This window comes from Salmo salar, chromosome 11 (assembly GCF_965601325.2).
Source record: "Salmo salar chromosome 11, fSalSal1, whole genome shotgun sequence".
NCBI classification, from domain to species: domain Eukaryota; kingdom Metazoa; phylum Chordata; class Actinopteri; order Salmoniformes; family Salmonidae; genus Salmo; species Salmo salar.
Window position 1 is genome coordinate 20,288,567 of NC_138301.1, and position 24,329 is coordinate 20,312,895.

The following is a 24,329-nucleotide window of genomic DNA, read 5'->3' on the forward strand; positions in this document are numbered from 1 at the left end:
AGTTTACTGCTTATTGGAAGTGCAATGTATGAAAAGCCATTAAGGGCTGCAAATGGGAAAGCTATTTGCTGTCACACGGATTCGGCTCTATTAAAAAGAAAAATCTTGTTAACTATTTGGAATTAGAGTCATTTGGCAAAAGGCATTCTGCCGCACTCCACTAAAATACGTAATTATGCTTCTCTTCTTTCTCTCCCCTATTTCTCTTTCATTTGCACAAGCGAGGGAGGCAAGAAGGGTGGATGGGGTTTGAGGGCATCAGGGGTGAGTAAGTGGAAGCAAAGGTAATTAAAGTTGGTGGCTATCTGTTTGGTTAATGCATGGAGCAGGCCAACAGAGACAGAGGCACTCACACACACACACAGCCTGGGGGGTTGAAGGAGGGAGATGAGGAGAATCAGCCTTCTGTCTCTCTCAGTCTCTGGCAGGTCCCCAGGCTCTCATCTGGAACACATCTTACCCAATCCAGCCCTCCTATAGCCCAGTATACTAGCACAATCCAGCCCTGCTGTAGTGCAGTATATTAGCACAATCCAGCCCTCCTGTAGCCCAGCATACTAGCACCATCCAGCCCTCCTGTAGGTCAGCATACTAGCACAATCCAGCCCTGCTATAGCCCAGTATACTAGCACTATCCAGCCCTCCTGTAGCACAGCATACTAGCACAATCCAGACCTGCTATAGCCCAGCATACTAGCACAATCCAGCCCTCCTGTAGCACAGCATACTAGCACAATCCAGCCCTCCTGTAGCCCAGCATACTAGCACAATCCAGACCTGCTATAGCCCAGCATACTAGCACAATCCAGCCCTCCTGTAGCACAGCATACAAGCACAATCCAGCCCTCCTGTAGCCCAGCATACTAGCACAATCCAGACCTGCTATAGCCCAGCATACTAGCACAATCCAGCCCTCCTGTAGCACAGCATACTAGCACAATCCAGACCTGCTATAGCCCAGCATAATAGCACAATCCAGCCCTCCTGTAGCACAGCATACTAGCACAATCCAGCCCTCCTGTAGCACAGCATACTAGCACAATCCAGCCCTCCTGTAGCACAGCATACTAGCACAATCCAGCCCTCCTGTAGTCCAATATACTAGCACCATCCAGACCTCCTGTAGCCCAGCATACTAGCACAATCCAGCCCTCCTGTAGCACAGCATACTAGCACAATCCAGCCCTCCTGTAGTCCAATATACTAGCACCATCCAGACCTCCTGTAGCCCAGCATACTAGCACCATCCAGCCCTCCTGTAGTCCAGCATACTAGCACAATCCAGACCTGCTATAGTCCAGTATACTAGCACAATCCAGCCCTCCTGTAGCCCAGCATACTAGCACCATCCAGACCTCCTGTAGGTCAGCATACTAGCACCATCCAGGCATGCTATCGCCCAGTATACTAGCACCATCCAGACCTCCTGTAGGTCAGCATACTAGCACCATCCAGACCTGCTATAGCCCAGTATACTAGCACCATCTAGACCTATAACCCAGTCCATAGTAAAACACTCCAGACTAGCGATCCCAACACAAGAACTAAACAAGTGTGCTTGTTCTGGCCCAAATCAAGGAGTGTATGTTAATCTTCCAAAGACACAACACAAACCCCAACCTGTCCTTTCCCTGGCCAATGCTTATCGATTATAGGTCTCTAAGGATACAGATTAACAGCTGGAACCACCCTAGTGTCACACTCCCTAACCTAATGACCATGCTATTCTAACCCAGTTCATGGACCATGCTATTCTAACCCAGCTCATGGACCACCCTATCCTAACCCAGTTCATGGACCATGCTATTCTAACCCAGCTCATGGACCACCCTATCCTAACCCAGTTCATGGACCATGCTATCCTAACCCAGTTCATGGACCACCCTATCCTAACCCAGTTCATGGACCACGCTATCCTAACCCAGTTCATGGACCACCCTATCCTAACCCAGTTCATGGACCATGCTATTCTAACCCAGCTCATGGACCATGCTATTCTAACCCAGTTCATGGACCATGCTATTCTAACCCAGTTCATGGACCACGCTATTCTAACCCAGTTCATGGACCACGCTATTCTAACCCAGTTCATGGACCACACTATCTAACCCAGTTCATGGACCACGCTATTCTAACCCAGTTCATGGACCATGCTATTCTAACCCAGTTCATGGACCACGCTATCCTAACCCAGTTCAAGGACCACGCTATCCTAACCCAGTTCATGGACCACGCTATCCTAACCCAGTTCATGGACCACGCTATCCTAACCCAGTTCATGGACCATGCTATTCTAACCCAGTTCATGGACCATGCTATCCTAACCCAGTTCATGGACCATGCTATTCTAACCCAGTTCATGGACCACGCTATCCTAACCCAGTTCATGGACCACGCTATCCTAACCCAGTTCATGGACCATGCTATTCTAACCCAGTTCATGGACCATGCTATTCTAACCCAGTTCATGGACCACGCTATCCTAACCCAGTTCATGGACCACGCTATCCTAACCCAGTTCAAGGACCACGCTATCCTAACCCAGTTCATGGACCACGCTATCCTAACCCAGTTCATGGACCATGCTATTCTAACCCAGCCCAGCTACTCTTGGCTCGCTACAATAGAAAGAAGAAAAAAAAACGTAGGGATTTATGGGTCCGCCAGGCTGGCCTGTGAGGTGTTTTATGGTGGGACCTGCAGGGCCTATTTAGGAGGCGTAGCACAGCAAAGCGCGGGCTGCTCCGTCCTGACCACAGGTATTGATCTGCAGCGATGTCCTGGTTACGGCTGCATGGCTAACTTAGAGCCCTGATCTCAGCCTCAGCCTGCCAGGCTGCGAGATGAAAACGAGGCCTCTGTGTGTAATGATGTGTGTATGAACAAAGTGAGTAGGCCACTGAGACAAAAAGGAGAAGAAATTAAATCATTCTTTTTCCTCTTTCAGGATAGCCACTGCAGCCAGCCATGCTTGGCCGCTTGATGGGAGATCTTTTTTTTTCAGAGGAGATGAATGGTAGGATCTGGAGGAGGTAAATGAGAGCATCCTGATGCAGAGAGATGTGTGGATGTCCCTAATGGGGCCCTGCTCTGACGAGCTGTGTGCTGCCTCTGTCTGTCTGGGAGGCTGGCAGACGGACGGACGTGGTTAGGGCGGAGGCTCAGCGCCTGTCCTCCTGTTGCCCGCTCCCTACCAGGGCTCTCCGAGCGTCACGTCGGCCACGCTCCGCGCTAATTGCCGGAGGTCGACAGCGCATAACAAGTAGAGGAGACATCGGCTTTAATTTGAGAGGAGAAGAAAGGGTGGAGAAAATACATCTAATCATGCAAAGTGCTTTGCTGTCTGGGAGGGAGCTGGGGGCTCTCTCTCCCCTGGTGGACCATGCCCAGCATCCCCAACCACCCACCCCCAGCCTGGCTAACAGCTCTGACCACACAGAGGTATGGATTACCCAGAACCGTACTGCTACGTTACTGTATCTTACTGCTCACACAGGACCAGAGAGCTAAATAAACAAGAGAGAAGTCTAGTGGAACAGGAGCCCCCACAGAAAACACATGGACACACTGTAATGAGGGGAAAGATAGGAGAAATGCTGATAGGAGAAACAGACAGACACACATAGATACACAGACAGCAAGGCATACAGACAGAAAGACAGATGGACGCACAGGCAACCACACAGACAGACAGACACCAAGGCTGCAAATGAAACCGAGGTGGTGTGTGGAGAGGGGAAGTGGGAGGGAGGGGTGAAGGGGGGGTGCCTGAAAGTGCCCTTGTCAGGCTGGACCCCCCGCCCTACCTCTCCACCACCAGAGGACTGCTCCCTGAGCCAGGGTCATTAACACACACCTCTGATATCATTAAGACGTTTCCAGGAAAATGTATTGAAAGACAGATTAAAATAAATTAAGAAAAATGTGTAGCAGAATGCCTACGCGCACTTCATAAATCATTGGGCCAAGCCAGGAGCCGGCGCCCCATAATTAACTGTAGACTATTTATTTTATCCAGACGGTATAAATTAGTATTCAGATACATAGATTATATTAGGGATATCTGCCATGCGGAACTGCTGCGGGATGTGCAGAATATTTGAAGGATACAAAGAGGAGCGGAGAGGGGGAGAGGGAAACAGAGAGAGGGAAAAGAAGGGGAAAGGAGGGATAGGGTTTTGAAAAGCAAACACTATTTAAATGCACACATACCAGGGAGATAGCATTTTACCCATGGAGCATCTGTTTATTCAAGCATTGACACAGCGAGAAAGGAGAAACAACTGAGTGAATGAAAAACAACAACCTCTAAACAGGCTAGCAGGATTATTATTTGAGACTATAAACGACTGCATAAATAGCATTAATTGCTCTAAATCCCCATTGTCCACTACAATCTGCACATGTTCCATAGGCAATGATGTCCAAGGAGTCGCTAAGGCACTGAATGACATGGCACTATCCAACATCAGCCTTTTCTCTCTCCTCTCAATTCCATTGAAAGGCTATATTGGCATGGGAAACATATGTTTACATTGCCAAAGCAAGTGAAAAAGATAATAAACAAAAGTGAAATAAACAATACAAAAATGAACAGTAAACATTACACTAACAAAAGTTCCAAAAGAATAAAGTAATTTAAAATGTCATATTATGTGCAAATAGTTAAAGCACAAAAGTTAAAATAAATATGGGTTGTATTTACAATGGTGTTTGTTCTGCACTGGTTACCGTTTTCTAGTGGCAACAGGTCACAAATCTTGCTGCTGTGATGGCACACTATGGTATTTCACCCAATGAATATGGGAGTTTCTCTCTCTCTCTCACGGTGGTCCTGCCCACCCATCACACCCCAGGGGGGAGTGTCTCTTAACTCAGACTCCTCTGACAGTCAGTCAGTCCTCTTACCAGCCTCAGTACAGCCTCTCCCTCTGTGTCTCTGTCTGTGGCACAGCGCTGGCTACATAATGCCTCCCCGTGGCCACACTGCCCAGGCTGGCACAGGGCCAGACACACCAGCTCTGCCACACTGGCCTGGCAAAACAATGCTCCTGATCTTCATCTCTCCTCACTTCTCCTCCATCAGAGAGCCCCAGTCCTCTCCTCAATCCTCCCTCCATCAGAGAGCCCCCGGCCCCAGTCCTCTCCTCACTCCTCCTCCATCAGAGAGCCCCCGGCCCCAGTCCTCTCCTCACTCCTCCCTCCATCAGAGAGCCCCCGGCCCCAGTCCTCTCCTCACTCCTCCCTCCATCAGAGAGCCCCCGGCCCCAGTCCTCTCCTCACTCCTCCCTCCATCAGAGAGCCCCCGGCCCCAGTCCTCTCCTCACTCCTCCCTCCATCAGAGAGCCCCCGGCCCCAGTCCTCTCCTCACTCCTCCCTCCATCAGAGAGCCCCCGGCCCCAGTCCTCTCCTCACTCCTCCCTCCATCAGAGAGCCCCCGGCCCCAGTCCTCTCCTCACTCCTCCCTCCATCAGAGAGCCCCCGGCCCCAGTCCTCTCCTCACTCCTCCCTCCATCAGAGAGCCCCCGGCCCCAGTCCTCTCCTCACTCCTCCCTCCATCAGAGAGCCCCCGGCCCCAGTCCTCTCCTCACTCCCTCCTCCATCAGAGAGCCCCCGGCCCCAGTCCTCTCCTCACTCCTCCCTCCATCAGAGAGCCCCCGGCCCCAGTCCTCTCCTCACTCCTCCCTCCATCAGAGAGCCCCCGGCCCCAGTCCTCTCCTCACTCCTCCCTCCATCAGAGAGCCTCCGGCCCCAGTCCTCTCCTCACTCCTCCCTCCATCAGAGAGCCCCCGGCCCCAGTCCTCTCCTCACTCCTCCCTCCATCAGAGAGCCCCCGGCCCCAGTCCTCTCCTCACTCCCTCCTCCGTCAGAGAGCCCCCGGCCCCAGTCCTCTCCTCACTCCCTCCTCCGTCAGAGAGCCCCCGGCCCCAGTCCTCTCCTCACTCCTCCCTCCATCAGAGAGCCTCCGGCCCCAGTCCTCTCCTCACTCCTCCCTCCGTCAGAGAGCCCCCGGCCCCAGTCCTCTCCTCACTCCTCCCTCCATCAGAGAGCCCCCGGCCCCAGTCCTCTCCTCACTCCTCCCTCCATCAGAGAGCCCCCGGCTCCAGTCCTCTCCTCACTCCTCCCTCCATCAGAGAGCCTCCGGCCCCAGTCCTCTCCTCACTCCTCCCTCCGTCAGAGAGCCCCCGGCCCCAGTCCTCTCCTCACTCCTCCCTCCATCAGAGAGCCCCCGGCCCCAGTCCTCTCCTCACTCCCTCCTCCATCAGAGAGCCCCCGGCCCCAGTCCTCTCCTCACTCCTCCCTCCATCAGAGAGCCCCCGGCCCCAGTCCTCTCCTCACTCCTCCCTCCGTCAGAGAGCCCCCGGCTCCAGTCCTCTCCTCACTCCTCCCTCCGTCAGAGAGCCCCCGGCCCCAGTCCTCTCCTCACTCCTCCCTCCATCAGAGAGCCCCCGGCCCCAGTCCTCTCCTCACTCCTCCCTCCATCAGAGAGCCCCCGGCCCCAGTCCTCTCCTCACTCCTCCCTCCATCAGAGAGCCCCCGGCCCCAGTCCTCTCCTCACTCCTCCCTCCATCAGAGAGCCCCCGGGCCCAGTCCTCTCCTCACTCCTCCCTCCATCAGAGAGCCCCCGGCCCCAGTCCTCTCCTCACTCCTCCCTCCATCAGAGAGCCCCCGGCCCCAGTCCTCTCCTCACTCCTCCCTCCATCAGAGAGCCCCCGGCCCCAGTCCTCTCCTCACTCCTCCCTCCATCAGAGAGCCCCCGGCTCCAGTCCTCTCCTCACTCCTCCCTCCATCAGAGAGCCCCCGGCTCCAGTCCTCTCCTCATTCTCCCTTCTTTACTCTCCACTACAGCTGAGAACAACACTTTGGAAGCATGCCCTCTAACCAAGCAATGAAAAATAACTGTCTGCTACCAGTGCCAGAAACAAATAATACACTCATGTACCAAATAAAACCACCAGCCTTTAAACACGTTGCCAATATCTTATCATATGGTTAGAGTTCTTTCACTCAGTGAACCCCGGCATTATCAAACTATCAATGAATTCTAGCAGATAGGAAATATAAAAGATAACAACATCGCCATTACATCTAATAGCTTCTGTACTTCCAGGAGAAAAAGCTTGTATGTGAACTCCAGCCTGGTCCGGAAGGTCACTCTGATGTACATGTTGACTGTAGTGCTTTGTGTCATGGGTCCACGTCTGTCTCAACTGTCACACACACAGTGTCTCTGCTAAACCACAGAAACCCACGACGACCACGAGACAAACACTCACGCACACCACTAAAACACAACTTCAAACACCAATACAAAGCCAGTATAAGAAAAGATGCCTATATAAACCAAGCCATGGAGTTTACATTTTTTTATTTATTTCACCTTTATTTAACCAGGTAGGCTAGTTCTCATTTGCAACTGCGACCTGGCCAAGATAAAGCATAGCAATTCGACACATACAACAACACAGAGTTACACATGGAATAAACAAACATACAGTCAATAATAAAGTAGAACAAAAGAAAACAAAAAGTATATATACAGTGAGTGCAAATAAGGTAAGTTAAGGCAATAAATAGGCCATGGTGGCGAAGTAATTATAATATAGCAATTAAACACTGGAATGGTAGATGTGCAGAAGATGAATGTGCAAGTAGAGATACTGGGGTGCAAAGGAGCAAGATAAATAAATAAATACAGTATGGGGATGAGGTAGGTAGATAGATGGGCTGTTTACAGATGGGCTATGTCCAGGTGCAGTGATCTGTGAGCTGCTCTGACAGCTGGTGCTTAAAGCTAGTGAGAGAGATATGAGATTTTTGCAGTTTGTTCCAGTCATTGGCAGCAGAGAACTGGAAGGAAAGACGACCAAAGGAGGAATTGGCTTTGGGGGTGACCTGCTGGAGCGCGTGCTACGAGTGGGTGCTGCTATGGTGACCAGTGAGCTGAGATAAGGCGGGGCTTTACCTAGCAGAGACTTGTAGATAACCTGTAGCCAGTGGGTTTGGCGACGAGTATGAAGCGAGGGCCAACCAACGAGAGCGTACAGGTCGCAATGGTGGGTAGTACATGGGGCTTTGGTGACAAAACGGATGGCACTGTGATAGACTGCATCCAGTTTGTTGAGTAGAGTGTTGGAGGCTATTTTGTAAATGACATCGCCGAAGTCGAGGATTGGTAGGATGGTCAGTTTTACGAGGGCATGTTCGGCAGCATGAGTGAAGGATGCTTTGTTGCGAAATAGGACGCCAATTTTAGATTTCATTTTGGATTGGAGATGTTTAATATGAGTCTGGAAGGAGAGTTTACAGTCTAACCAGACACCTAGGTATTTGTAGTTGTCCACATATTCTAAGTCAGAACCGTCCAGAGTAGTGATGCTAGTCGGGCGGGCAGGTGCGGGCAGTGATCGATTGAATAGCATGCATTTAGTTTTACTTGCGTTTAAGAGCAGTTGGAGGCCACGGAAGGAGAGTTGTATGGCATTGAAGCTCGTCTGGAGGTTAGTTAACACAGTGTCCAAAGAAGGGCCAGAAGTACACAGAATGGTGTCGTCTGCGTAGAGGTGGATCAGAGAATCACCAGCAGCAAGAGCGACATCATTGATGTATACAGAGAAGAGAGTCGGCGTTGCAGCAAATATCAGAATACATTGTCGTACATAGTCTACTCAGAGAGAAAAAACTGTTCTGAGACCAGCATAGAAAAGGAGAGAGAAAGGAGCACATTAGCAATGGAGAATCGTCCCACTTCACAAAGACCAACGGGAGAATGGGGAAGAGATGAGTATAATGCACATATGAAATCTAAATGCTAGTAGGAGAATGGGAGAGACATAGAGCTCTGCCATCAACAATAGTGTCCCATTGAAAAACACTTCATGCTTTTGACAGAGTGTACAAGAGGCTTTTGCGCGTGCACACACTCACGTGCACACGCACACCACACACAGACACACTGAAAGAGCGGGACACGTCTGAGACGTTGTCCTCATGAAAGAGCAGAGAGGAGGCTGCCTCCATCTTTTTCTTCCGGGGTGCATTAAGTCAGTCTTTTGAGGCCAGAAATGTTAAAACAAACCCACATAGCTGAGCTAATCAATGAACAGCATCAGACACACTGGACCAAAAGCTTCTACGCTAGCATTTACTTCTGAAAAAACGCTGTTTGATTCAAAAAACAATTCTATTCAGAGGTGGTCTCACAGAGGGAGGCACCACAAGGCTCCGAGCACAGAATACATTTGAAGCCTACTGTTTCATGGGATTAGATCTACTTCCCCTCAGAGTATAATGTCCATTTCAAGCTTCCATCAACCATGTGTGTTTGTGTTAGTGTTTTTATTTTAAACCTCTTTGCATGGCTCCATCAGATCTCACTCAGGGGGACAGGACTGAAGATGGGAGGGGGATTGTGTGTGTGTGTGTGTGTGTGTGTGTGTGTGTGTGTGTGTGTGTGTGTGTGTGTGTGTGTGTGTGTGTGTGTGTGTAGGTTAATGACACAGGGGGCTCTATAGGGGTTGTAGGAACACAGGTGGACCAGGCTAGGCAATCAGAATGGCAGGGTCCGAGCCCCACAGCTAGCCTAAATATACTAAACTCTGCCTCACTGCCAGACAAGGTACCATTAGACTGGTCTTTAACCAAGCCAACACCGAACATCACCATCTGTAAACAAAAAAAACACCATGCTGGAATGGGGGAATTTCATTTACACATCATAAAAACCATCCAAACCCTCTCTATCAACTGGATAATATTGTGTCTCCAGTGTGTAAAAACGCCTTGGAGGTGAGTGCATACGCAGCAGTCATGTTCATTAAGATACACTGCTACCCTCTTTTTCCCAAGCACTGGAAACACCAGTAAATCACCACCGCAGAAAAGAAATGTACACTTATTACATTCTACACGCTGCATATATTCACCTCCTTAACATATGGCATAGGCACAGTGCCACCGCGCAATGCTGCACCCGCGCGAAAACACGCCGTGAAAAATGACAGAGGCGAGGGGGAACTGCGGACCTGGGATATATGGTGCGGCAGAGCGGAGGAGAAATAATCCTACCTTAGAGCAGCGTGGGGAAGAAAGAAGGGAGAGGGGGGGAGAGGGAAGGAGCGGGGGGAGATGAGCCCCTGCACCACACCAGAGAAATGGAGCCCCCTACTCCTATCTCAGCTGCATCAGTCTCCCCTGCTACGCTCCACCGCAATCTCCATTACTGAGCAAAGCGGATAAACACATATACGTGGACATACTATCTTTAATAATATATCTCTATATACTCTGTCTGTATACGAGTATAGAAACAGAGGCTAAAATGAACGTGAATGTTTGAAGGACACAAGGACATTCCTAGTGAATGGCTCCTTGAGAAAATAAGAATCACTGAAAGCTATTGTTCATCCTGAACTTGTGGAACACATATACTCTACCACAGACAAAGCAAATTACACAGCACAACAACACATGACTGACAGTGAACTGACAACCGCCTTCCTCCATCGATTGCCAGCACAGAGCAAAACTTGCCTGCAGTTCCTGCCGTGGCCATTAGGTGTCTCTCTTCCACTGTGCATGGCCGAGGCTCTGCCTCTCTCCCAGCAGAGCCCCTCCCCTCCTCAAATCCCATCTCCATGTAATATATACACCATCGTTTGAAAATGGCAGCTTTTTGAAAATTCACCTTGATTATCAGACATTAAAAGTGACTTCTCCAGCGCTGAGTGTCTGGCTGGGGGGATGGCTGCAGACGGCAGAACAATGCGGCTGGCTTGGTATTAACGCCTAGCTGGGGTGTGCAGGGAGGGAACGAGAGGCAGCCCTTTGTTCTCTCCCACATCCAATTATTTTTAACGTGTGCCTCTTTTTACAACAAGAGAGAATTTCATTTTAATGCACTCTGGAAAAAAATACATCAGTATTCTTAAGCAGAGAAGGCGACTAGCACTAATATACATGTATAGAGCCCTGCACAGGAAATGGACAAATGACAGAGATGACTAAAATCCTCTCAGCCCAAACATAGCCGACACCAACACAAAAACCTAACAGAATGTAAACCCACACACCACCATACTACACACAGACCTACACGACGTAGCACTGCCCCACCCTTCATTAGAAACCACACTGAGACAGACAACATTCACTACATAACTACATGGTAAATGGTTCATCAACATTCCATGGCCGTGCAATAAAATGTATATACACAATGGTAGGAAAACATACAATAAAAATAGCAAGGATTCCGGATCAAATGGCTTGAAAAATACAAGCCCAAGCTCCATTGGTAGGTAGGTGACCAAATATTTGTCTAATTGGATGAGCACTTTATCTTGCTGTCAGAGCGGCAGTAAAAAGCAGTGCTGTTGCCAGAAGCAGAGGAGCTCCAACATGGTTGGCCTTTTATTAGTTCTGCCTGGGCTGGAGTCTGATATATGCTTCTACCCTTTCATCATACCCCAGCCCCACACCCCAATACATGGTTATTACAGTATATACCCCACACACCCCAATACACTGGTGTTATACCCCACCACACTGATGGTACATAACACCCAAAGACACTCAACTACCCCAACACACCCATTATGCATTTTATACACCCTGCACAGAACCAACATACACCAGCATTAAACATAGTGGTCTGTATCAAGCTATATACCCACCCCAGCAATCATAGAGCACCTTAAACACACACCAGGAATGCACATTTATTCAACACACTGGCAACACACACCAACAAGACCCATCAATCCCATGGATGCACGCAGAATACTGTAGTAGAAATACATACCAGAAAGCATAACAGCCTCTCAGTTTCACTCAACAACAGCAACCAGCCAGTGATACCAGCCATACAGTATGTGCACTACCAAGACACTGTCAACAACCACCATACCATATCTCTAACATAAAGAGCCCACAACATGCTGGTAAATGACTTTATAATAGCCACATCCTGTAGTCAAACACAGTAGCTAAACACTAGCCTGTACAATAGCTCATCACTACAGACCTGCCTCACAGACATGTAGCACAAAGAGCAGAATGAGGGGAGATTGCAGAGGGCTCAGCAGTGCATTCACAGCTCTGCAGTGGACATCTTGGTAACTCTATGGTCATTTTCCCACTGCAGTATGAAATTATTGTTTTCTCTCCTTATCTGTAGCAGCACTGCTGCACCTATAGGGACGGGAGATTTCACATCTAGAAAAACCCTGGCTCATTTATATACAATAGGAAAGTATAAAATACACACACCACATTACACCTGCACATGTGCTCGTACACTCGTACACACACACACACTAAATTAAATTCCAGTCCTAGGGCAGACAACTAACTGCTTGTGTGTGAGTCGCTCTGCGGCACAGCAAAACCAATTCTCTGGAGATGGCTATATGAAAGGGCAGAATCCAGCCTGTTTATGGTTCTCACTCTGTTCTCCTCTCAATCAAATGTTTTATTAGCAATCATTCGCTGTCCGCCTGGCCCTAACAGTCATCTAACCTGGGAGGGGCCCGCGTGATGACAGCAGGCAGGTCCAGCAACCAGCCCAGTTACAGAGGAGACCATTTGGGCTCACACAACTTATTTACACCTGGAGTTGCTGGAACAGGATGGGTCTGCTGGAGTCTGGGAGAGGAGGGTTAATTAACCCCCAGGACAGCCAGGCTGAAGAAGGGGCTTGCTCACTCTGACCCCACACTCCTGTCATCTCCACAGGACTGGACAGGGCCAACAGAGAGTGTGTGTGTTTGTGTTGTGTGTAGGTGTGCACACTGCGTGTGTGAGACGGAGACAGACAGACAGATAGGTCCTAAATGGAAGCTGATCCTTCATGTCTCACAGTCTGTGAAATACATGACAAGCCGCATGGAGTCTGAAACAAGCTGAGCTGGGGATGTGTGTGTGTGATAGACAACACATAGTGTGAGAGAGAGATCAAACAAAGACATGTTTCATAAGACAAAAATACTCAATAAATGACTGTTTTGTTCAGAAACAGTGAGAATGGAAAAAGGCAACACAAAAGGTAACAGTGTGAGGTAGGGATGGTAACAGCAGGGTGTGGTAGGGATGGTAACAGCAGGGTGTGGTAGGGATGGTAACAGCAGGGTGTGGTAGGGATGGTAACAACAGGGTGTGGTAGGGATGGTAACAGCAGGGTGAGGTAGGGATGGTAACAGCAGGGTGTGGTAGGGATGGTAACAACAGGGTGTGGTAGGGATGGTAACAGCAGGGTGAGGTAGGGATGGTAACAGCAGGGTGTGGTAGGGATGGTAACAACAGGGTGTGGTAGGGATGGTAACAGCAGGGTGAGGTAGGGATGGTAACAACAGGGTGTGGTAGGGATGGTAACAACAGGGTGTGGTAGGGATGGTAACAGCAGGGTGAGGTAGGGATGGTAACAACAGGGTGTGGTAGGGGTGGTAACAACAGGGTGAGGTAGGGATGGTAACAGCAGGGTGTGATAGGGATGGTAACAACAGTGTGTGGTAGGGATGGTAACAACAGTGTGTGGTAGGGATGGTAACAACAGGGTGAGGTAGGGATGGTAACAGCAGGGTGAGGTAGGGATGGTAACAGCAGGGTGTGGTAGGGATGGTAACAACAGGGTGTGGTAGGGATGGTAACAACAGGGTGTGGTAGGGATGGTAACAACAGGGTGTGGTAGGGATGGTAACAACAGTGTGTGGTAGGGATGGTAACAGAAGGGTGTGGTAGGGATGGTAACAACAGGGTGTGGTAGGGATGGTAACAGCAGGGTGAGGTAGGGATGGTAACAACAGTGTGTGGTAGGGATGGTAACAACAGGGTGTGGTAGGGATGGTAACAACAGGGTGTGGTATGGATGGTAACAGAAGGGTGTGGTAGGGATGGTAACAACATGGTGTGGTAGGGATGGTAACAACAGGGTGTGGTAGGGATGGTAACAACAGGGTGTGGTAGGGATGGTAACAGCAGGGTGAGGTAGGGATGGTAACAACAGTGTGTGGTAGGGATGGTAACAACAGGGTGTGGTAGGGATGGTAACAACAGGGTGTGGTAAGGATGGTAACAGTAGGGTGTGGTAGTGATGGTAACAGCAGGGTGTGGTAGGGATGGTAACAACAGGGTGTGGTAGTGATGGTAAAAGCAAGGTGAGGTTGAGCTGGTAACAGCAGGGTTAGGTAGGGATGGTAACAGCAGGGTGAGGTAGGGATGGTAACAGCAGGGTGAGGTAGGGATGGTAACAACAGGGTGAGGTAGGGTTGGTAACAGCAAGGTGTGGTTGGGCTGGTAACAGCAGGGTGTGGTTTGGCTGGTAACAGCAGGGTGTGGTAGGGCTGGTAACAGCAGGGTGAGGTAGGGATGGTAACAACAGGGTGAGGTAGGGATGTTAACAGCAGGGTGAGGTAGTGATGGTAACAGCAGGGTGTAGTAGGGATAGGAACAGCAGGGTGTGGTAGGGATGGTAACAACAGGGTGTGGTAGGGATGGTAACAGCAGGGTGTGGTAGGGATGGTAACAACAGTGTGTGGTAGAGATGGTAACAGCAGCGTTTGGTAGTGATGGTAACAGCAGGGTGTAGTAGGGATGGTAACAGCAGGGTGAGGTAGGGATGGTAACAACAGGGTGTGGTAGGGATGGTAACAACAGTGTGTGGTAGGGATGGTAACAACAGGGTGTGGTAGGGTTGGTAACAACAGGGTGTGGTAAGGATGGTAACAACAGGGTGAGGTAGGGTTGGTAACAGCAGGGTGAGGTAGGGATGGTAACAACAGGGTGTGGTAGGGATGGTAACAGCAGGGTTTGGTAGGGATGGTAACAGCAGGGTGTGGTAGGGATGGTAACAACAGTGTGTGGTAGGGATGGTAACAGCAGGGTTTGGTAGTGATGGTAACAGCAGGGTGTAGTAGGGATGGTAACAGCAGGGTGTGGTAGGGATGGTAAGAGCAGGGTGAGGTAGGGATGGTAACAACAGTGTGTGGTAGGGATGGTAACAACAGGGTGTGGTAGGGATGGTAACAACAGTGTGTGGTAGTGATGGTAACAGCAGGGTGAGGTAGGGTTGGTAACAGCAGGGTGTGGTAGTGATGGTAACAGCAGGGTGTGGTAGGGATGGTAACAGCAGGGTGTGGTAGGGATGGTAACAGCAGGGTGTGGTAGGGATGGTAACAACAGGGTGTGGTAGGGATGGTAACAGCAGGGTGAGGTAGGGATGGTAACAGCAGGGTGTGGTAGGGATGGTAACAACAGGGTGTGGTAGGGATGGTAACAGCAGGGTGAGGTAGGGATGGTAACAGCAGGGTGTGGTAGGGATGGTAACAACAGGGTGTGGTAGGGATGGTAACAACAGGGTGTGGTAGGGATGGTAACAACAGGGTGTGGTAGGGATGGTAACAGCAGGGTGAGGTAGGGATGGTAACAACAGGGTGTGGTAGGGGTGGTAACAACAGGGTGAGGTAGGGATGGTAACAGCAGGGTGTGATAGGGATGGTAACAACAGTGTGTGGTAGGGATGGTAACAACAGTGTGTGGTAGGGATGGTAACAACAGGGTGAGGTAGGGATGGTAACAGCAGGGTGAGGTAGGGATGGTAACAGCAGGGTGTGGTAGGGATGGTAACAACAGGGTGTGGTAGGGATGGTAACAACAGGGTGTGGTAGGGATGGTAACAACAGGGTGTGGTAGGGATGGTAACAACAGTGTGTGGTAGGGATGGTAACAGAAGGGTGTGGTAGGGATGGTAACAACAGGGTGTGGTAGGGATGGTAACAGCAGGGTGAGGTAGGGATGGTAACAACAGTGTGTGGTAGGGATGGTAACAACAGGGTGTGGTAGGGATGGTAACAACAGGGTGTGGTATGGATGGTAACAGAAGGGTGTGGTAGGGATGGTAACAACATGGTGTGGTAGGGATGGTAACAACAGGGTGTGGTAGGGATGGTAACAACAGGGTGTGGTAGGGATGGTAACAGCAGGGTGAGGTAGGGATGGTAACAACAGTGTGTGGTAGGGATGGTAACAACAGGGTGTGGTAGGGATGGTAACAACAGGGTGTGGTAAGGATGGTAACAGTAGGGTGTGGTAGTGATGGTAACAGCAGGGTGTGGTAGGGATGGTAACAACAGGGTGTGGTAGTGATGGTAAAAGCAAGGTGAGGTTGAGCTGGTAACAGCAGGGTTAGGTAGGGATGGTAACAGCAGGGTGAGGTAGGGATGGTAACAGCAGGGTGAGGTAGGGATGGTAACAACAGGGTGAGGTAGGGTTGGTAACAGCAAGGTGTGGTTGGGCTGGTAACAGCAGGGTGTGGTTTGGCTGGTAACAGCAGGGTGTGGTAGGGCTGGTAACAGCAGGGTGAGGTAGGGATGGTAACAACAGGGTGAGGTAGGGATGTTAACAGCAGGGTGAGGTAGTGATGGTAACAGCAGGGTGTAGTAGGGATAGGAACAGCAGGGTGTGGTAGGGATGGTAACAACAGGGTGTGGTAGGGATGGTAACAGCAGGGTGTGGTAGGGATGGTAACAACAGTGTGTGGTAGAGATGGTAACAGCAGCGTTTGGTAGTGATGGTAACAGCAGGGTGTAGTAGGGATGGTAACAGCAGGGTGAGGTAGGGATGGTAACAACAGGGTGTGGTAGGGATGGTAACAACAGTGTGTGGTAGGGATGGTAACAACAGGGTGTGGTAGGGTTGGTAACAACAGGGTGTGGTAAGGATGGTAACAACAGGGTGAGGTAGGGTTGGTAACAGCAGGGTGAGGTAGGGATGGTAACAACAGGGTGTGGTAGGGATGGTAACAGCAGGGTTTGGTAGGGATGGTAACAGCAGGGTGTGGTAGGGATGGTAACAACAGTGTGTGGTAGGGATGGTAACAGCAGGGTTTGGTAGTGATGGTAACAGCAGGGTGTAGTAGGGATGGTAACAGCAGGGTGTGGTAGGGATGGTAAGAGCAGGGTGAGGTAGGGATGGTAACAACAGTGTGTGGTAGGGATGGTAACAACAGGGTGTGGTAGGGATGGTAACAACAGTGTGTGGTAGTGATGGTAACAGCAGGGTGAGGTAGGGTTGGTAACAGCAGGGTGTGGTAGTGATGGTAACAGCAGGGTGTGGTAGGGATGGTAACAGCAGGGTGAGGTAGGGATGGTAACAACAGGGTGTGGTAGGGATGGTAACAACAGTGTGTGGTAGGGATGGTAACAACAGGGTGTGGTAGGGTTGGTAACAACAGGGTGTGGTAAGGATGGTAACAACAGGGTGAGGTAGGGTTGGTAACAGCAGGGTGAGGTAGGGATGGTAACAACAGGGTGTGGTAGGGATGGTAACAGTAGGGTGTGGTAGTGATGGTAACAGCAGGGTGTGGTAGGGATGGTAACAACAGGGTGTGGTAGTGATGGTAAAAGCAAGGTGAGGTTGAGCTGGTAACAGCAGGGTTAGGTAGGGATGGTAACAGCAGGGTGAGGTAGGGATGGTAACAGCAGGGTGAGGTAGGGATGGTAACAACAGGGTGAGGTAGGGTTGGTAACAGCAAGGTGTGGTTGGGCTGGTAACAGCAGGGTGTGGTTTGGCTGGTAACAGCAGGGTGTGGTAGGGCTGGTAACAGCAGGGTGAGGTAGGGATGGTAACAACAGGGTGAGGTAGGGATGTTAACAGCAGGGTGAGGTAGTGATGGTAACAGCAGGGTGTAGTAGGGATAGGAACAGCAGGGTGTGGTAGGGATGGTAACAACAGGGTGTGGTAGGGATGGTAACAGCAGGGTGTGGTAGGGATGGTAACAACAGTGTGTGGTAGAGATGGTAACAGCAGCGTTTGGTAGTGATGGTAACAGCAGGGTGTAGTAGGGATGGTAACAGCAGGGTGAGGTAGGGATGGTAACAACAGGGTGTGGTAGGGATGGTAACAACAGTGTGTGGTAGGGATGGTAACAACAGGGTGTGGTAGGGATGGTAACAGCAGGGTTTGGTAGGGATGGTAACAGCAGGGTGTGGTAGGGATGGTAACAACAGTGTGTGGTAGGGATGGTAACAGCAGGGTTTGGTAGTGATGGTAACAGCAGGGTGTAGTAGGGATGGTAACAGCAGGGTGTGGTAGGGATGGTAAGAGCAGGGTGAGGTAGGGATGGTAACAACAGTGTGTGGTAGGGATGGTAACAACAGGGTGTGGTAGGGATGGTAACAACAGTGTGTGGTAGTGATGGTAACAGCAGGGTGAGGTAGGGTTGGTAACAGCAGGGTGTGGTAGTGATGGTAACAGCAGGGTGTGGTAGGGATGGTAACAGCAGGGTGAGGTAGGGATGGTAACAACAGGGTGTGGTAGGGATGGTAACAACAGTGTGTGGTAGGGATGGTAACAACAGGGTGTGGTAGGGTTGGTAACAACAGGGTGTGGTAAGGATGGTAACAACAGGGTGAGGTAGGGTTGGTAACAGCAGGGTGAGGTAGGGATGGTAACAACAGGGTGTGGTAGGGATGGTAACAGCAGGGTTTGGTAGGGATGGTAACAGCAGGGTGTGGTAGGGATGGTAACAACAGTATGTGGTAGGGATGGTAACAGCAGGGTTTGGTAGTGATGGTAACAGCAGGGTGTAGTAGGGATGGTAACAGCAGGGTGTGGTAGGGATGGTAACAGCAGGGTGAGGTAGGGATGGTAACAACAGTGTGTGGTAGGGATGGTAACAACAGGGTGTGGTAGGGATGGTAACAACAGTGTGTGGTAGGGATGGTAACAACAGGGTGTGGTAGGGTTGGTAACAATAGTGTGTGGTAGTGATGGTAACAGCAGGGTGAGGTAGGGCTGGTAACAGCAGGGTGAGGTAGGGATGGTAACAACAGTGTGTGGTAGGGATGGTAACAACAGGGTGTGGTAGGGATGGTAACAACAGTGTGTGGTAGTGATGGTAACAGCATAGTGAGGTAGGGTTGGTAACAGCAGGGTGTGGTAGTGATGGTAACAGCAGGGTGTGGTAGGGCTGGTAACAGCAGGGTGTGGTAGGGCTGGTAACAACAGGGTGTGGTAGGGATGGTAACAACAGTGTGTGGTAGGGATGGTAACAAAAGGGTGTGGTAGGGTTGGTAACAACAGGGTGTGGTAAGGATGGTAACAACAGGGTGAGGTAGGGTTGGTAACAGCAGGGTGAGGTAGGGATGGTAACAACAGGGTGTGGTAGGGATGGTAACAGCAGGGTTTGGTAGGGATGGTAACAGCAGGGTGTGGTAGGGATGGTAACAACAGTATGTGGTAGGGATGGTAACAGCAGGGTTTGGTAGTGATGGTAACAGCAGGGTGTAGTAGGGATGGTAACAGCAGGGTGTGGTAGGGATGGTAACAGCATGGTGAGGTAGGGATGGTAACAACAGTGTGTGGTAGGGATGGTAACAACAGGGTGTGGTAGGGATGGTAACAACAGGGTGTGGTAGGAATGGTAACAACAGTGTGTGGTAGGGATGGTAACAACAGGGTGTGGTAGGGTTGGTAACAATAGTGTGTGGTAGTGATGGTAACAGCAGGGTGAGGTAGGGCTGGTAACAGCAGGGTGAGGTAGTGATGGTAACAACATGGTGTGGTAGGGATGGTAACAGCAAGGTGTGGTAGGGATGGTAACAGCAGGGTGAGGTAGGGATGGTAACAGCAGGGTGTGGTAGGGATGGTAACAACGGGGGGAGGGTGGTCGCAGGGGGGTAGGGATGGTAACAACAGGGTGAGGTAGTGATGGTAATAGCAGGGTGTGGTAGTGATGGTAACAGCAGGGTGAGGTAGGGATGGTAACAACAGGGTGAGGTAGGGATGGTAACAGCAGGGTGTGGTAGGGATGGTAACAACAGGGTGTGGTAGGGATGGTAACAACAGGGTGAGGTAGTGATGGTAATAGCAGGGTGTGGTAGTGATGGTAACAGCAGGGTGAGGTAGTGATGGTAACAGCAGGGTGTGGTAGGGCTGGTAACAGCACGGTGTGGTAGTGATGGTAACAGCAGGGTGTGGTAGGGATGGTAAGAGAAGGGTGTGGTAGGGATGGGGTATGGGTAGGGTGTGAGGAATCAAGGGGGAAAGGGTTAGGATTGGGTCTGTCACATTGCCTGTGTACCTGCTGACTAACACAGCCATGCTGGCTCTTCAGACTAGACACCTTGGCCTGGAACTTCTGGGTCTGCTCCTCAGCCTGGAGAGAGAGGGGGAGAAAGGGAGGAAGAGAGAGAGGGGGAGACGGAGGAAAAGAGAGAGGGGGAGAAACATGCAGTTTGAGCTCATAAAGGAGCTAGAGGTGAGATAGACATTGGTAGATAGAGAGGGCATTGAGTAAGGTGATTCATCCTAACATGGAAAAGTCCATCCTGAAACCCACTGCATACTCTGAGAGACTGTTGGTGTGAACCTGGACATGGTTCTCTGGCTGTACACAGAGTCCATCGTGGCAAATGAGGATGAACAAAAGCAGTGGAAGGAGTTTTTAAAATAATTTTCTGTCTGAGACAGGGTTGTGGGCATGTGCACTTCCACATACATGTGCTGGACCCCTCTGTCTCCCTGTGGATCGTCTCATTGAGGTGTCTCTCTCTCTTTCTCTCCCTCCCTGCTCTTTACTTCTCTCATGTCTGGGAGCAGTAATCTGTTCCTGAGCCAGCACTGCTGGGATTAAGCAGTGACTGAAGATAGGATATATGCGTCATTAAAGCAGAGAGCACAGAGCCGGAGACAAGAGAGACAAAGTCAACAAAGGTGACATGGAGAGAGAGCAGACAAATCTCACACACACACACACACACACACACACACACACACACACACACACACACACACACACACACACACACACACACACACACACACACACACACACCACACACACACACACACACACACACACACACACACACACACACACACTTTCTTCCATAGCCTCCTGTGAACAGTAATAAAGCAGCAGTGAGGCAGCTTCATTTCCATGTGAGGAGCACGGCTGGTATGGCATCAGGTGGATTAATACTGCTGTCCTGGAGAGCTGTAATGGATGCCTGGGCAGAGGAGCTGGGGCTCATGGTGGACTCAAATCCCACTACTAAAGGTTACAGGGAAATGTAGAGAAATTACAGTGGGAGAGCCTGCAGAGTGCAGAGGCCTGGGAAAATGACTAATTGTGTTCAGATAAAGGCTCTGGCTGTATGCTGAGCACTAGAGGAAATGTGCCGGACTTCCACTATCTCACATGGAGAGGCTGGATCAGCGGGAGGCTTTTGAACAAGGTTCTGAGCCACGGAAAACACAATTCCAGCTTCTTCAACATGAGCGTAGCTGCCTTTACAATGGCATGTACTCTAGGAGTAATCCACTATACCCAATAAGCACTGACATCAAGTATCTCACTGTGGGTGAGATGGTAAGACTAGAACTGAAGTAGACTCAATGAGCATAACAGTCAGGTCAACAAGACATTATCTTACAGAGTGGTAGTGCCTGTGTGTCTGTATGTTTCTATCTGTACAGCTGGGTTGATGGTTTATAGCATGGTGGTCTCACCCTCCTCCTGGCTTCCTGTAGCCTGTCCTGGCACTCCGTGAGCTGGGCACGGGTCTCTGTCAGCTCCCCCTCCAGGTCCACACACCTCCGCCCGGCCTGGACACTCTCTGTGCCCTCTCTGTCCATGGCAGAGCTCTGCAGAGAACACACCAGGGCTGCCAGCCTTTCCACCTGCAGAGTCCATGCACACACACACACACACACACACACACACACACACACACACACACACACACACACACACACACACACACCACACACACACACACACACACACACACACACACAGGACATTACTATAAGGTTAGCGCAACATTAGGTCACAGCTCCATCTTCTCCCAGTGGGACAGTAGGCTGGCCAGTCTCCACTAATACTGGAGGGGAATCCATGGCAATCAGGTAAGAGTGGCTCTCATTTCCCTCTCATTATACATCCTCATTCCCAGCACTAACAGAGCCCATATCCACCCAGCCCCTGAGCCATGTCTATGTTTAACTCATCCATATTCCCCTAGTCCCAGGGGAGAGCACAGTTTCCTGAGTGGGAATCGCTGTCTGTCTGTCTGTCTGCCCAGGTTAATGGAGAAGGAGTGGGTCTCTGAGAGGAAGAGACCATGGAAAGACACAAACTTGCATACAAGCATGCACACAACCGCATGTACACACACACACATTTGCACACTCACATTATGTAGGCATGGATATGAGCAGACTCTCAATGGTAATAAACAACATCTTACAGAGACATTATAACAGGCAGAGACTCCAGAGTATACAGTACTGTGAATGTGAGCATCAAGGTCTCCATTGTCAACAGAGATGGACTTAGTATATGGAAGTCTCCAAGACTGTGGAGAGATTTTTGTTACGGAGGACAATATGAATCCGGGTGTGAATCAGCGTGTATTGTTGCTGATGATGGACTTTGGGTTATGAAAGTGTTTCCGCTAGTGTGTGTATTGCAATAGTGGTGGACTCCAGTCACTGTGAACCACGACAGGCACCCAGTCTGACCTCAGCTCCCTGCTCCAGCTTATATCCCATGAGTGCCTCATTTTCTCCCTCCACCTGCACAAGACGCCCTTTGACCTCAGCCAGCTAGGGGGACAAAAGAGACAGGATGTCAGAGAGGGAGGAATACTACAGTACTGCAGCCTAAACGAGGTCTACTTGTCTCTGAACAAACACTGGAATACGGTAAATATATATCCACACTATTCAATGCAGCATTTCATTATTTCTTACAGTAACACTGCTGTTACCAAAGCTTCTGTGGAAACTGCAAGAGTGAACTCATACACTGCGAAAGTAAATTGGTAGTGTCATTATATAGCCTAATTAGGCTACTCCTGTCTTTACAGAAATAAATAGGCTACTACACGAGAAAGCGCAATTTGGCCACAGGGGATCATTCCATTCTTTAAATCGCATTGCATACAGTCGGAAGTGCCCGCAATTTGGGCAACGAGCATTAAATTCCAAATAGATGACTGTTGAGTTGAGACTGTCACTGAAAAGTAGAGAAGCCCAGCCAGGCATATCGCAATATTTCAAAATACAATTGTGGGAAAACATATTTTGGAAAGCAAATGGCTATTGCCATAGAGAGAAGACAATGAAAACACTCTAATCTGTCTTTTAGTTATCCAAATTGTCATTGAGCGAACAGTAGCCTATCTCATTGGCACCAGCGGAGAGCATCGACCATATCCCCATGGTGAGTCTGCATATTCACTCTTTATCATTGCTGGCTCAGTGCCACTTGAAAGTTTGTTATTCCCTCCCCCAGTTTAGATGGACGTCTCCCCTTCTCATAGGCCTATTATATGGATCAGAAAACGTTGTTTATATTGATCTGTTTGCATTTTTATGGTCAAATTGTGTTTCCCCAAACTTAAAAACTTGAGCGCCGCCTATGAGTGAACTTTTTTCAGGTTAGGCAGAAGCTTGTATGACTAATATGGACAGGGACCAGAGTCACCGCATTCAAATCTACTCAATCTAGGGAGAAAGGACAGTGACACGTCATTATGGAGAGTAGAAAATGGCCTTTAAATTAAAGGTGGGTGACACAGCGGTGATAATGACTATCTGAGTCATGGAGGGGCTGGAATGAAACACACAGGGAGTTAGGATAGATTAATGGACACTGATAGCACATGGAGGAAATAGGCTGGTAGTAACTTTAGCATTATGCCCAATTGGTGTCCGGAGCACTTGGATCTTAATATATCAATACACAGCATCCATTAATTGGACATATCTGATGTAAACATCAGATCTAGTCATGACTGTACAGTTACAGGAGGCTACAGTTATGCTATGAAGAAAAATAAACTGACTCATTCCTTTCATTCTATAAAGACAGAAGGGGGAGATAAAGGCAGAGTGCTCAGGGAAAGGTGCAGTCATTGATAGAGTGACAAGTGTGAATGAGATCTCCCATCAGGCATGTAGAGCAGATCGCTGCTGTGGATCCCTCCAGCTCAAGGCAGAGAGTCTGCCTAGAGACCTAGCGACAGGTGACACAGGCGCTGACAGCCAGCATTGGCTCTGAATCTGATTGGTTTGCAGTTTTCTCCAGGAGGGGAGGCCAGCAACAGCTAGAGATCTCCTTCAGCTGAGCATCACAACACTGACCTGTGTTTACCGGAATGTATAACTGTTTAAGTATCTAACTACTCAGGCCTCCCGAGTGGTGCAGTGGTCTAAGGCACTGCATCGCAGTGCTAGCTGTGCCACTAGAGATCCTGGTTCCTTCCGTGCGCAATACACGCTGACACGGTCGCCAGGTGTACAGTGTTCCCTCCGACACATTGATG

At 49.9% G+C, this 24,329-nt stretch overlaps 1 protein-coding gene across 5 annotated transcripts in view; it reads right to left on the minus strand.

Moving 5' to 3' along the window:
- Positions 1-24,329, minus strand: part of LOC106562084 (uncharacterized) — a 205,556-nt gene that overhangs the window by 56,321 nt on the left and 124,906 nt on the right. For 4 of the 5 annotated variants that reach the window (XM_045689147.2, XM_045689149.2, XM_045689150.2 and 1 more), the window contains exons 11-13: positions 22,522-22,605; positions 21,508-21,678; positions 20,078-20,152 (exon numbers count right to left, since the gene is read on the minus strand). In XM_045689147.2, the coding sequence (XP_045545103.2) occupies positions 20,078-20,152; positions 21,508-21,678; positions 22,522-22,605 (330 nt within the window). The remainder of the gene's footprint in view (positions 1-20,077; positions 20,153-21,507; positions 21,679-22,521; positions 22,606-24,329) is intronic. The other variant, XM_045689148.2, reaches the window with a different exon arrangement.